This window comes from Balaenoptera borealis (genome assembly GCF_965194805.1).
Source record: "Balaenoptera borealis genome assembly, chromosome: 14".
Classification (NCBI taxonomy): Eukaryota; Metazoa; Chordata; class Mammalia; order Artiodactyla; family Balaenopteridae; genus Balaenoptera; species Balaenoptera borealis.
Window position 1 is genome coordinate 12424941 of NC_138875.1, and position 15423 is coordinate 12440363.

General features: G+C 43.6%; 1 protein-coding gene across 13 annotated transcripts in view; it reads left to right on the plus strand.

Annotated features, from left to right (window-relative positions):
- The first annotated feature begins 1081 nt into the window (after nucleotides 1-1081).
- Nucleotides 1082-15423, plus strand: part of BCL2 (BCL2 apoptosis regulator) — a 184532-nt gene continuing 170190 nt past the window's right edge. For 2 of the 13 annotated variants that reach the window (XM_082353781.1, XM_082353782.1), the window contains exons 1-2: nucleotides 1089-1944; nucleotides 2157-3006. In XM_082353781.1, the coding sequence (XP_082209907.1) occupies nucleotides 2440-3006 (567 nt within the window). In that variant the 5' untranslated portion in view covers nucleotides 1089-1944; nucleotides 2157-2439. Of the gene's footprint in view, nucleotides 1945-2156; nucleotides 3007-8570; nucleotides 10075-15423 lie in introns of those variants that run through there. The other 11 variants (XM_082353784.1, XM_082353783.1, XM_082353776.1 and 8 more) reach the window with 9 other exon arrangements.

The window sequence follows — 15423 nt, forward strand, 5'->3', positions numbered from 1 at the left end:
TTACTTAACCACTCGAAAGCCCTTGGTATCCCTCACTAATCCCTCGGCCGCGCCGCTGAGAGCTCTGTGTGGCCTCGGTCACGGATGGTGTCTCCAGAGTGTATGTTGTGCGTGGACACCTAGGAAGCAGCTTGAAAGTAAACACGATGCTTGGGGCTTCCCTCGCGGATGAACGTGCAGCGTCGCCTCTCTTGATGGGAGGGCAGCGCTGAGGTCCCTGGTAACACGATGTGTGGACACACACACACACACACACACGCACACACCGCGCGCGCGCACGGCTAGAAAGGGTCGAAATCCCTGGTAACACGATGTGTGGACGCGGACACACACACACACACACACACACCCCGCGCGCGCACGGCTAGGAAGGGTCGAAGCGATTCCCGGCGCTCTTCCAGCGCTTGTTTTGTCGGCGTCCCCCCAGCTCCTGGCCCCGGCAGCCGCTCGACCGGCCGCGTGCGGCTCCCCGGGCGCCCCCGGCCCCTCGCGGGCCCCGGAGACTCCGAGCGCGCGCCGGGCCCGCCGCAGGCCCGACGAGGCCCCTGGCACACCCACCGCGCCGCGGCCGCGCGGGAGGCCTGCGCCACCCACCGGCCGGGCCCAGCGGGCGGGCGCAGCGGGCGGGGGCCGTCCCGGGCGCTCCCTCCCCGGCCGCGGGCCTGCGCGCCATGAGTCCCCGGCGGGGCGCGCCACTCCCGGGCCGGCCGCGGCTCCTTTAACCCGGCAAGGGGAGCGGGGCGGAGGGGGCGGAGGGGGCGGAGGGGGCGGAGGGGGCGGAGGGGGCGGAGGGGGCGGAGGGGGCGGAGGGGGCGGAGGGGGCGGCGGGGCGGCTCCGAGAAGGGCTCTTTCTTTCTTCTTTTTTTGAATGAACCGTGTGACGTACGTACAGGAAACCAGTCGGTTCGAGAGGAGAATGAAGAGGCCAGGCCCCCCCGCGCCGCGCCCGCCCCCTTCCTCCTCGCGCCCGCCCCCGCCCCCGCCCGCGCCCGCGCCCGCCGCGCTCCCGCCCGCCGCTCTCGGTTTCCCCGCCGAGCCGCCGCCGCCGCCGCCGCCGCCGCCGCCGCCGCCGCCGCCGCCGCAGCCGCCAGCGAAGGTGCCGGGCGCCGGGCCCTCCCCGCCGGCGCGGCCGTCATCGCCCGGAGCGGGTGCGCGGCGGGAGCGCGGGGGAGGCGGGCGCCGCCAGCGCCGCCGCGCAGGAGCAGGAGGAGGAGAAAGGGTGCGCAGCCCGGAGGCGGGGTGCGCCGGTGGGGTGCAGCGGAAGAGGGGGTCCAGGGGGGAGAACTTCGTAGCAGTCATCCTTTTTAGGAAAAGAGGGAAAAAATAAAACCCTCCCCCACCACGTCCTTCTCCCCAGCCCTCGCCGCACCACACACAGCGCGGGCTTCTCGCGCTCGGCACCGGCGGGCCGGGCGCGTCCAGCCTTCATTTATCAAGCAGCTTTTCGGAAAATGCGTTCGCTGTTCGGAGTTTAATCAGAAGAGGATTCCTGCCCCCGTCCCCGGCTCGTCCACCGGCCCCCGGTCCCTGTGTCTCTCTCCCGTGGAGGCGTGAAGCGGTCCCGCGGACAGAGATCCATGTCTGTGCCCGCGCGTGTGTGTGCGCGTGTAAATTGCCGAGAGGGGGAAAATCACAGGACTTCTGCAAATACTGGACTGAAAATTGTAATTCATCTGCCGCCGCCGCTGCCTTTCTTTGCTCGTGCTCTTGAGATCTCCGGTTGGGATTCCTACGGATTGACATTTCTGTGAGGAGAAGTCTGGGAATCAAACTGGAAATTCTCCTAATTTTTACACCCTCCGCCCCCAACTCCTGATTCATTTGCAAGTTTCACAGCCTCTATAACTGGAGAGTTCTGAAGATTGATGGAATCTTTGCCTTATGCATTTGTTTTCACAGAAAAGGAAACTTGACAGAGGATCATGCTGTCCTGAAAAAATACAAGTAAGTTCTTTGCACAGGAAATGGGTTTCATGTAACTTTCAGTGGAAACAGTTGAGATTTTAACTTTAAGTGCATTCGAGTAAGTTTAATTTCCAGGCAGTTTATTATATTCTTTTTAGCTGTGTAGCTTGTAGTGTGTGTGCCCTGCTTTCACCCAGTGTATAAAGGGAAATGCACCTGATTTTGACTGATTAGTTTTTTTAACCTTTCAGCATCACGGAAGAAGTAGACTGCTATTAACAATAACTAATAATGTGCCTCATGAAATAAAGATCCGAAAGGAATTTAAATAAAAATTTCCTGCATCTCATGCCAAGAGGGAAACACCAGAATCAAGTGTTCCGCGTGACTGAAGACACCCCCTCATCCAAGAATGCAAAGCACATCCAATAAAATAGCTGGATTATAACTATTCTTCTCCCGTGCGGGGCCGTGGGGCGGGAAGCGGGGGCGAGAGGTGCTGTTGGTACCCGGCTGCTTTTCCGTGGAGGAAGGATGGCGCACGCTGGGAGAACAGGGTATGATAACCGGGAGATAGTGATGAAGTACATCCACTATAAGCTGTCGCAGAGGGGCTACGAGTGGGATGCCGGAGACGCGGGCACCGCGTCCCCGGGGGCCGCCCCCGCGCCAGGCATCTTCTCCTCCCAGCCTGGGCGCACCCCAGCGCCATCCAGGACCTCCCCGCCGCCGCCCCAGACCGCACCCGCCGCCCCCACCGGGGGGCCTGCGCTCAGCCCCGTACCACCTGTGGTCCACCTGACCCTGCGCCAGGCTGGTGATGATTTCTCTCGTCGCTACCGCCGCGACTTCGCCGAGATGTCCAGCCAGCTGCACCTGACGCCCTTCACCGCGAGGGGACGCTTTGCCACGGTGGTGGAGGAGCTCTTCAGGGATGGGGTGAACTGGGGGAGGATTGTGGCCTTCTTTGAGTTCGGTGGGGTCATGTGTGTGGAGAGCGTCAACCGGGAGATGTCCCCCCTGGTGGACAACATCGCCCTGTGGATGACTGAGTACCTGAACCGACACCTGCACACCTGGATCCAGGATAACGGAGGCTGGGTAGGTACATGTCTGGTTGAATGTGAGTCTGGGCTGGACCTCTCGGGTCTGAGATGCGGCGGTTGGAGTCTGGGTGGGCTACTGGGCCAAGGGAGGCCGATGAGCCAATGAAATAAAATCAGGGTTGTGGCTTCCCTCCCTCTTTCCCTGTACAGAGGTCTCCCTGCCAACCCAACTGTGATCATTGCTTCCCGGCAAAATTGTTTCCCTTGCTTGCCAGCCATTGAGGTTCAAAGATCCAGTCTTTGCTGTTCAGTAGGATCTTGGGGTAAATGGCATCCCTTCAGGGTTTCTCAAACTGGGGGTCCGAGGATCCCCCTCATCACGGTACCTGGCCTGAGTAGCCTGTTGAAATGGGACATTTCAGGGACAACTCGTAAACTAGATGCCAAGCTGGGTCCTGGCAATCCGCATCAGAAATAAGCTCCCCTGGGGGTTTCTTCTTTGTACTAAAATTTGAGAACCATCCAGTTGGAAGAGCAGACTCTCCCAGAGGACCAAGGGCATGCCTTTTCTGACTCACTTGGTAAGATCTACCCAAAGAGGAAAACCAGTGTAGCCCCTTTCCCCTGGAACACCTGGATGTTTGTAAAGAGGTAAGCTGTAAGTTGACTTTCCAAAAGTCCGGCGACTCCAGCCTCCAATGTGTGCCATATTCCTAGTGGGCATGACCTAGTGTCTTGAAGAAGACTCACCTCTGGGTGTTTATTTTGTCAGTGACAGAATTTGCATTGGCTGCGTACCTTGTGTTCTATTTCTATAACTTGTGTGTGATTTTGAGGTTTACCGGAATTTTAGTATCTTCTACTTTTCACCACCTAGAATCCACGTGATTTGGTGGTCCCCTCTGCTGGCAAAACTTGCATCTAGAGTATCTATATAAAGTGTAGAAGAATTGATTCGTAGCTGTGGATTCTCGTGCTCTGACTTTAGCTGAAGTGATTGATGCCTGCATTTTTGAGGAACATCTGTGAACTGTTTTTTTTCTGGTACTGTTGTGCTAGATAGAGCCTCTATCATGTCACCGTAAAGTTTTTTTTGTGTGTGTGGTTCTTTGGGGGAGGGGTACAGATCCTAAGACTGAAGAAGTGTAATTGACGTCTACACTTTATATCTGAAGTGATTAATTTGTGAAAAAGTGAAAGGGGAATAATTCTTGTCTTTTAATCTGAAGAACTGTCTTTGAAAAAGGATGCAATTCAGTGCTTCCTTTCACAGTCTCTAGGGAAAATTACTAATGATATTATTTTATAGGACCTAACAGGAGCAAAAAGCTTAGAAGTCACTACAGGTGGATTCGATTTCAAGAAGCACATTACATATTTTACTACAGTTTACAAAGTGTGCTAATGGTAAGGGGCCAAAAAGAGAAAAGGCCAAGAAAAGTAGATGACTGACATGAACATCTGATCCTACTTGACCAAAGTTGACAAAATATTGATGCCACTGTTCAGTGTTTAAAAGTAAAACATCCCCATTTAATCTCTAACATTTAAATGTTTTTTGTGAATTGTTTGTTTTTCGAGATCTGGTATTATCAGATCTTTAGTAATTCTGGAAGAGTTCAGTGAAGTGTGTAAAGAATATTTTTGTTAAATGTTTGGTTAAGTAGGTGGTTTTATTTTTAACCACTATAACCAAAGAGGTAGGGACTTCCAGACGCCAAAAGGATCATTTTAAGACCAAAGTAAAACTAATATAACAGTTGACTATTACATATTTTTGTGAAAAAAATTTAAAAAATTTTCTTTCTAGTTGAAAGAAATCCATGGTGGTAACTGTCATGTGTCAAGTAATTTAATAAAAAGATGGGAAATGGAGACATATGTTTATGATAGAAATTAAGATATAATCTTGATCTTTATTGTCGAGTTGTGGTATATTAACATCTCATACAGTTGAATTTTCTTTTTAAGTGAAGGCTCACCTTTTCCTCCTTTCAAAATAGAGTTTTCTTAGTAGAGCCTATCTTTGTGGTCAACAGGTATCTGAGGTTGATAAATGTAGAGGCTACATTTTATGATGCCAAACCACAATGACGTACCGTAGAACATGATAAACTTTTTTTTGACAAAACCTCTTATAGTAAAAATAAATCATATAGAAGCACAAATAGCTGATGGTAAAATGTGTAGCTTTCAGGACAACATATAGATGGATGACTAAATAGGAAAGCAGAGGACTTTGGCAAAAAAAAAAAAAGTATATATCAGGAAATGCAATCATAAATGGACACTTTGGAATAATAAAAGTGGTAGTACTTGAGAGCCTGATGTACTTATCCTTTCAAAGGTGCATTATGAACCTAAATTTTTATCTTAAGCATTTGGCATACAGACAGATTTTCCTCCAAATTTGCACCAATCAGTGTTGCATCTCTAATAATATGTTGCGTCTTGCAGTGTAAAGGACTCAGTAAGGATGGTAAAATTTCAGAAGAGAGCTAGCACATTATTTTAACGTTGGACAATGACTTGTACTGTCTACAAGACTCGGTGGATCAGCTCATCTACGGAATCTATTCTTATGGGGGCTTTAGATTCTAAGTCACATTTTTTTTCTTTGCTGCTGCTACTTCTGAGACCGAGGAAAAACAGTTAGCATTCCATGTTCCATAACTTGGAGAAAGCAGGGCCTTGGATGATAGGTGTCTGAGAGATGGTCCTAGAAGTCTACAAATTATATAAAGACTAAAGAAGAAGTTGGCTGTGGAGTGGAGTATGGCTTTATTCCTAAGTCTGAATAAGGCTTCCAGAGGGAGGCAGCAGTTCTAGGAGATGTCCGAGACCCTGCCGCTCCAAGTGTGGCTCAGGGACCAGCAGCCTGGGTGTCACCTGGGAGCTTCTTAGAGATGCAGAGTCTCAGGTCCCGCCCCAGAGCTTCTGAGTCAGAATCTGTGGTTCGCCACATCTACAGGTGTTTGTGTGCACGTGAGAGTTAGAGATGCTGGCTGCCATCACTGACCATCGATTCTCGTGGACGCCTTTTAGGAAAAACAGCAACCTGGGATGGATCCTACAGTGTACCTTTCCAGTGGCCCCGCGGGTCCATAATATTACCTAGGATGCTGAATATTTCCCATGTATCCACTAGAGTGATCTGACCCTTGGAAGAAATAGACTGGAATGCAAGAGAGACAGGAGAGAAATTATTATAAGCTCCATCCTCTCAAGAATGTTTTGCGTGGTAGCTATACAATTTGTGTTGGCATTACAGACCCCATGAAAGTAAGATAGCTTTTCTACTCCAGTTAAAGACAGGAAATTTAGCTCTTTTAATAGCTCCATTCGGTATTGTTTGATCCCCTTGTAACACAGTTCAAATTCTGTAGATGAGTTCAGGGGCCCTGAGACCGCTTCACGACCAAGGGGCTCTTGCAAGCAGAGGGTTGAGATTTGGGCAAGTTGATGGTGAATGAACATTGATGGCGCCCTCCAAACTGAGAAACGTGACAACATTTCGCTTCATGTCTTAGGAGAGAGTGAGATGTTTGACAGCTGCAAGAATGCGATGCCGTAACTTGGATATTGGCTTCGTTCTGTTGATGACATGGTGGTGCGACTTTTTTTGTGTGTTTGTCATTTGGTCTTTGTGGTTTAGGAAGACAGGAACTTACTTCTCCACATCCAGTAGAGGGTGGCTTCCTTTTTATTAGTTGGTCAGCAAGCAGTTTCTCTTTTCTGTATGTAGTCCACATCCACCCAAACGTTTGCTTAACTGGAAAGCAATACTCTTCTCAGGCCAGTGTACAAAATACATGAAAAAGCCTCAGTTTTCTAGTGGCTGAGTTTCAGCTGCTTATAGCCAATTTTGGCAGCAAAATGATAGGATTAAAAATAGCCTGAAGATGATCCAGTCTTAAATAATATATTTAATGATGAACTTTCCTTGGGAAAGTGCATCTTTCTGCCTGCTAAGAATCACATGACCCCTTTCAGTAATTTATTTTGTAGAGAAAGATACATTATTGCTCCTAGAGTTTGCAGTTATGTGCTGTTGAGCGATTGCTTTTGGGGACTTTTGTAAAATTATATAGTTCACTCAGTTCTCTTTTCTGTTTTAGGGCCTTTGTTGCTGTTTAATGTCGGTCGAAAACATGGCTTTCTTCTGTGCACCCTGTTACTTTTAGCTGTGCTTTCTAGTGAGAACTGATTGATCTTTTTAGCAATCCTTGATTGAACCGGTACATTTCAGAATTGCTAAATGTTATTAGGCTACCCAGCACACCAGGTAACAGAAAGCCACAGATGTTTTTTTTTTTTTAAGCCAAACTCTTAAATAGTTTTTCTTTATCTCGACTCCCAGTCCTAGTCAGCTTTTTGGAGGATGACAAACCCACTCATAAAGCAGGTGTGTGGGTGCTGTGGGTATTAATGGTGGTCTCTCCCACTCAGCACGTCCCCGCACCCATTTCTGAGGTCATCCATCGTGTCTTCGCAAGACTTTAGCAAAGCAGTATTTCAGCAGAAGCGCATTTGTGCTGGAAAAACAACACTGTATTTGTAGTGTACAAGTAAAAAGGTTTTTTTTTTTCCCCCAGAGATATATCGTATTTGAGGTGCAATTCAAACAAAATCAGTGCTTGACATCGAAACGCAGTTAACGATGAGAGTCAGCCAAGGACGGAGACAGTTATTCAACAGACATGACTGCAAGTCTTCTATGTGCCCGGCCCTGGGTTAGTTTGGGGGTCCAGGGAGGAAGGCTTTTCCCCTGCCCTGGATGCCCTCACAGACCAGGGCTGGAGATGTCGTTGTGAACTCAGTTGCCACACAGCCTGACAAGATGATTCTAAACTCTCAGATTTAGAGGGAAAAAGAAGAAACAAAACAAAACAAAACAAAACCCTAAGGATGTGTTATTTTGCATACACTTCAATCTTTGTCTGAAAAAGTTATTTCTAACCATATGGTTGTTCATGTGTGCATTAGGCCTGATTTAACTAGGAGGAGAAACATAGATGATTTAAAAAATACTATGTTACACGGACGTACGCTTAAGAGAACTGAAAGGCAGGGGGAGTTCCCTTGGTAAATATTTACCCATTAGGTGCTCTTTCTACATATTATGAAGACTTAATAAACACTAGCCTGCAGTTTTTAAAGTATTTCATTAATTTTTTTTTTTTGGTAAAAGACACCCGAGACTCTGATGAGGTTGATTAGAATAGATTAATTTGAAGAACTATCTTTCTTAAATCATTCTGGTATGCAGACAAGTCCAAGTGGATTTGAACCAGAACAGGGGAGAGATTAAAACAAAAGCTTTTGTTTTGGTTTGGTTTTAGGTTCTAGCACTGTTCTGTTTATTAAGAGGCTTCTCTTCCAAAACGCTACTTATAGAAATTCCTAGTCCACTGTGACATTTGTGTTCCTGAAGAGCAGGTGTTTACCATCTAACATCTTTTACGCGTGGTCCTCTTTCTTTAAATGGAGGTTGTAAAACTTTTGAAGTTACGACAAAGCCATTTTCATTTCTAAAAGTATTTTCGTAGATTGCTGCATGTTCTGATCTGTGCTCGATTTTGTAGTGCCAACATGATTTCTCTGCTCTTTATTTGCCAGACAAAAGATAAACCCAGCTGTCCTTCAGTGAGAATGATGACGGAATGATTGTTTCTCCAAAGCCGTGTGGGCTTTCTCATCGGGGACCCTCCCCTCTCCTGCCAGCCTCCATCACTGACCCCTACCTGCCCATCACCCCACCACAGGGAGACCTCCAAGGGGTAGCTCCTTGTCATCTTCCAACATGTGAAGGGTGGGATTCACCTGAAGGAAAGAGCATTATGTCTGGATAACCAGCAAGAGGGGGCAGAAAAGGGGTCTGCCCAAGGTGGAATATTATAACCCTTACTCCAATCTTGCTACAGGCAACCGGGCAAGGAAAAATTCTGTCATCAGATATGATGCTTTCCCTCCAGAGATCATAAATTCCAACCCTGTGCAGGGAAAACATAGAATCTGCTGGAGGAGTTTGTACTAGCTCTGATCTCTGCAATGTGAGAGTAGAGTGAGGGTTATACTCTAGCCTTAGATAAAGTTTGACTAACTAAACAACTAAAATAGCTTATACTAAAGAGTACTTCCCCAAACGCCCTCTTAAACATGTTAGAAAGAGAATCTCCCTGACATGCTGGCGTGGCCATTGGTAGCAGTTACAAAAGCACTAAGGACTACTTGGCTGATTTTCTTAGGCGATTGACCAGATTCTACGAGCAATTTCACTGGCATCAGTATTTCCATTCTGCTCCTTGTTTTGCCTTCAGAATTTCAGGGATGGAGCCATATTCCGTTTTTAGTTAATAATTGGCTAATCAGCTCTCTGCAGCGTCAACATAATGAGTCAGAAGCTTATGACTGACCCCACTCTCCTTTTTACTCTGTCTCCTGAAACCAGCCCAAGGACCCACTGTGTCAAGTGAAGCTTAAATTTTCCAAGGGAGATTTTACCATTGAGACCAATACATCTTTCTTGTGACAGTTCCAATTACTATATTTCTCTATTTTTAAAATGTCTTTTCTTAAGCTGTGAAAGAATATGGAGAGTTTATGACTTCTAATGCTTGGAGCACCAAACAAGGCATGAGTGTTGCAGGTTGTCTTTTCTTGACTTTTTCCAACTCTTCTTCACAAATACTAAGATTTCTTCTGCTTTACAGCACGATGAATGTCATACCTATGTATTACCTTTGAAATTCAATTGCAGCCGAATATTCTACTGAGATGCATTAGAATTTTCAAAGGGAATATGGGACAAAAACTTAGTCTTCTTAGTTCAATGCCTTCTTACAATGAGCATAGGAATAAAGTTAATTACAAATTATATCATCATCTTCAGATATTGATATTTTATCTCTTGGGAAAAAAAGAAAGTCTATAAAGGATGCCAGTTGGCACCTGTAAATCTAAAATTTCAGGGCTATCTCCTAGCTATTTTCTTTTTTTTTTAACATCTTTATTGAAGTATAATTGCTTTACAATGGTGTGTTAGTTTCTGCTTTATAACAAAGTGAATCAGCTATACATATACATATATCCCCATATCTCCTCCCTATTGCATCTCCCTCCCACCCTCCCTATCCCACCCCTCTAGGTGGTCACAAAGCACCGAGCTGATCTCCCTGTGCTATGTGGCTGCTTTCTACTAGCTATCGGTTTTACATTTGGTAGTGTATATATATCCATGCCACTCTCTTCATTCCAGCTTACCCTTCCCACTCCCTATGTCCTCAAGTCCATTCTCTACGTCTGCATCTTTATTCCTGTCCTGCCCCTAGGTTCTTCAGAACCATTTTTTTTTTTTTTTTAGATTCCATATATATGTGTTAGCATATGGTATTTGTTTTTCTCTTTCTGACTTACTTCACTCTGTATGACAGACTCTAGGTCCATCCACCTCACTATAGATAACTCAATTTCGTTTCTTTTTACACCTGAGTAATATTCCATTGTATATATGTGCCACATCTTCTTTATCCATTCATCTGTCGATGGACACTTAGGTTGCTTCCAAGACATGGCTATAATAAATAGAGCTGCAATAAACATTGTGGTACATGACTCTTTTTGAATTATGGTTTTCTCAGGGTATATGCCCAGTAGTGGGATTGCTGGGTCGTATGATAGTTCTATTTTTAGTTTTTTAGAGAACCTCCTTACTGTTCTCCATAGTGGCTGTATCAATTTACATTCCCACCAACAGTGCAAGAGGGTTCCTTTTTCTCCACACCCTCTCCAGCATTTATTGTTTCTAGATTTTTTGATGATGGCCATTCTGACCGGTGTGAGGTGAACCTCATTATAGTTTTGATTTGCATTTCTCTAATGATTAGTGATGTTGAGCATCCTTTCAAGTGTTAGTTGGCACTCTGTATATCTTCTTTGGAGAAATGTCTATTTAAGTCTTCTGCCCATTTTTGGATTTGATTGTTTGTTTTTTTGATATTGAGCTGCATAAGCTGCTTGTAAATTTTGGAGATTAATCCTTTGTCAGTTACTTCATTTGCAAATATTTTCTCTCATTCTGAGGGTTGTCTTTTCGTCTTGTTTATGGTTTCCTTTGCTGTGCAAAAGCTTTTAAGTTTCATTAGGTCCTATTTGTTTATTTTTATTTTTATTTCCATTTCTCTAGGAGGTAGGTCAAAAAGGATCTTGCTGTGATTTATGTCATAGAGTGTTCTGCCTATGTTTTCCTCTAAGAGTTTGATAGTGTCTGGCCTTACATTTAGGTCTTTAATCCATTTTGAGTTTATTTTTGTGTATGGTGTTAGGGAGTGTTCTAATTTCATTCTTTTACATGTAGCTGTCCAGTTTTCCCAGCACCACTTGTTGAAGAGGCTGTCTTTTCTCTATTGTATATTCTTGCCTCCTTTTGCAAAGATAAGGGGACCATATGTGCATGGGTTTATCTCTAGGCTTTCTATCCTGTTCCGTTGATCTATATTTCTGTTTTTGTGCCAGTACCATAATGTCTTGATTACTGTAGCTTTGTAGTATAGTCTGAAGTCAAGGAGCCTGACTCCTCCAGCTCTGTTTTCCTTTCTCAAGATTGCTTTGGCTATTCAGGGTCTTTTGTGTTTCCATACAAATTGTGAAATTTTTTGTTCTAGTTCTGTGAAAAATGCCATTGGTAGTTTGATAGGGATTGCATTGAATCTGTAGATTGCTTTGGGTAGTATAGTCATTTTCACAATATTGATTCTTCCAATCCGAGAACGTGGTATATCTCTCCGTCTGTTTGTATCATCTTTAATTTCTTTCATCAGTGTCTTATAATTTTTTGCATTCAAGCCTTTTGTCTCCTTAGGTAGGTTTATTCCTGGGTATTTTATTCTTTTTGTTGCAGTGGTAAATGGGAGTGTTCCCTTAATTTCTCTTTCAGATTTTTCATCAATAGTGTATAAGAATGCAAGAGATTTCTGTGCATTAATTTTGTATCCTGCTACTTTACCAAATTCATTGATTAGCTCTTGTACTTTTCTGATAGCATCGTTAGGATTCTCTATGTATAGTATCATGTCATCTGCAAACAGTGACAGCTTTACTTCTTTTCCAATTTGGATTCCTTTTATTTCTTTTTCTTCTCTGATTGCTGTGGCTAAAACTTCCAAAAATATGTTGAATAATAATGGTGAGAGTGGACAGCCTTGTCTTGTTCCTGGTCTTAGGGGGAATGGTTTCAGTTTTTCACCATTGAGAACGACGTTGGCTGTGGGTTTGTCATATATGGCCTTTATTATATTCAGGTAAGTTCCCTCTATTCCTACTTTCTGGAGGGTTTTTATCATAAATGGATGTTGAATTTTGTCAAAAGCTTTTTCTGCATCTCTTGAGATGATCATATGGTTTTTCACCTTTAATTTGTTAATTTGGTGTATCACGTTGATTGATTTGCATATATTGAAGAATCCTTGCATTCCTGGGATAAACCTCCGCTTCATCATGGTGTATGATCCTTTTAATGTGCTGTTGGATTCTGTTTGCTAATATTTTGTTGAGGATTTTTACATCTATGTTCATCAGTGATATTGCCCTGTAGTTTTCTTTCTTTGTGACATCTTTGTCTGGTTTTGGTATCAGAGTGATGATGGCCTCGTAGAATGAGTTTGAGAGTGTTCCTCCCTCTGCTATATTTTGAAAGAGTTTGAGAAGGATAGGTGTTAGCTCTTCTCTAAATGTTTGATAGAATTCGCCTGTGAAGCCATCTGGTCCTGGGCTTTTGTTTGTTAGAAGATTTTTAATCACAGTCTCAATTTCAGTGCTTGTGATTGGTCTGTTTATATTTTCTGTTTATTCCTGGTTCAGCCTCGGAAGGTTGTGCTTTTCTAAGAATTTGTCCATTTCTTCCAGGTTGTCCATTTTATTGGCATAGAGTTGCTTGTAGTAATCTCTCATGATCCTTTGTATTTCTGCAGTGTCAGTTGTTACTTCTCCTTTTTCATTTCTAATTCTATTGATTTGAGTCTTCTCCCTTTTTTTGCTTGATGAGTCTGGCTAATAGTTTATCAATTTTGTTTTTCTTCTCAAAGAACCATCTTTTACTTTTATTGATCTTTGCTATTGTTTCCTTCATTTCTTTTTCATTTATCTCTTATCTGATCTTTATGATTTCTTTTCTTCTGCTAACTTTGAGGTTTTTTTGTTCTTCTTTCTCTATTTGCTTTAGGTTGTTTATTTGAGATGTTTCTTGTTTCTTGAGGTAGGATTGTATTGCTATAAACTTCCCTGTTAGAACTGCTTTTGCTGCATCCCATAGGTTTTGGGTCGTTGTGTTTTCATTGTCATTTGTTTCTGGGTATTTTTTTATTTTCTCTGATTTCTTCAGTGATCTCTTGGTTATTTAGTAGTGTATCATTTAGCCTCCATGGGTTTGTAATTTTTACAGGTTTTTTCCTGTAATTGATATCTAGTCTCATAGCGTTGTGGTCGGAAAAGATACTTGATACAATTTCAATTTTCCCAAATTTACCAAGGCTTGATTTGTGACCCAAGATATGATCTATCCTGGAGAATGTTCCATGAGCACTTGAGAAGAAAGTGTATTCTGTTGTTTTTGGATGGAATGTCCTATAAATAGCAATTAAGTCCATCTTGTTTAATGTATCATTTAAAGCTTGTGTTTCCTTATTTATTTTCATTTTGGATGATCTGTCCATTGGTCAAAGTGGGGTGTTAAAGTTCCCTACTATGATTCTGTTACTGTCGATTTCCCCATTTATGGCTGTTAGCATTTGCCTTATGTATTGAGGTGCTCCTATGTTGGGTGCATAAATATTTACAATTGTTATATCTTCTTCTTGGATTGATCCCTTGATCATTATGTAGTGTCCTTCTTTGTCTCTTGTAATAGTCTTTATTTTAAACTCTGTTTTGTCTGATATGAGAATTGCTACTCCAGCTTTCTTTTGATTTCCATTGCATGCAATATCTTTTTCCATTCCCTCACTTTCGGTCTGTATGTGTCCCTATGTCTGAAGTGGGTCTCTTGTAGACAGCATATCTACGGGTCTTGTTTTTGTATCCATTTAGCCAGTCTATGTCTTTTGGTTGGAGCATTTAATCCATTTACATTTAAGGTAGTTATCGATATGTATGTTCCTATTACCATTTTCTTAATTATTTTGGGTTTGTTATTTTAGGTCTTTTCCTTCTCTTGTGTTTCCTGCCTAGAGAAGTTTCTTTAGCATTTGTTGTAAAGCTGGTTTGGTGGTGCTGAATTCTCTTAGCTTTTGCTTGTCTGTAAAGGTTTTAATTTCTCTGTCAAATCTGAATGAGATCCTTGCTGGGTAGAGTAATCTTGGTTGTAGGTTTTTCCCTTTCATCACTTTAAATATGTCCTGCCACTCCTTTCTGGCTTGCAGAGTTTCTGCTGAAAGATCAGCTGTTAACCTTATGGGGATTCGCTTATATTTTATTTGTTGTTTTTCCCTTGCTGCTTTTAATATTTTTTCTTTGTAGTTGATTTTTGATAGTTTGAATAATATGTGTTTTGGCGTGTTTCTCCTTGGATTTATACTGTATTGGACTCTCTGCGCTTCCTGGACTTGATATACTATTTCCTTTTCCATGTTAGGGAAGTTTTCAACTATAATCTCTTCAAATATTTTCTCAGTCTCTTTCTTCTTCTCTTCTTCTTCTGGGACCCCTATAATTCGAATGTTGGTGCATTTAATGTTGTCCCAGAGGTCTCTGAGACTGTCCTCAGTTCTTTTCATTCTTTTTTCTTTATTCTGCTCTGTGGTAGTTATTTCCACTATTTTATCTTCCAGGTCACTTATGCGTTCTTCTGCCTCAGTTATTCTGCTATTGATTCCTTCTAGAGAATTTTTAATTTCACTTATTGTGTTTTTCATCACTGTTTGTTTGCTCTTTAGTTCTTCTTGGTCCTTGTTAAACGTTTCTTGTATTTTCTCCATTCTATTTCCAAGATTTTGGATCATCTTTACTATCATTACCCTGAATTCTTTTTCATCTGCTGTGTGTTTCCATGTCTTCTCATTGTGCTTAACTTACTGTGTTTGGGGTCTCCTTTTCACAGGCTGCAGGTTCGTAGTTCCCACTGTTTTTGGTGTCTGCCCCCAGTGGCTAAGGTTGGTTCAGTGGGTTGTGTAGGCTTCCTGGTGGAGGGGACTGGTGCCTGTGTTCTGGTGGATGAGGCTGGATCTTGTCTTTCTGGTGGGCAGGACCGCGTCCAGTGGTGTGTTTTGGGGTGTCTGTGATCTTATTATGGTTTTTGGCAGCCTCTCTGCTGATGGGTGGGGTTTTGTTCCTGTCTTGCTAGTTGTTTGGCATAGGGTGTCTATTACTGTAGCTTGCTGGTCGTTGAGTGGAGCTGGGTCTCAGCATTGAGATGGCGATCTCTGGGAGAGCTTTCGCTGTTTGATATTATGTGGAGCTGGGAGGTCTCTTGTGGACCAGT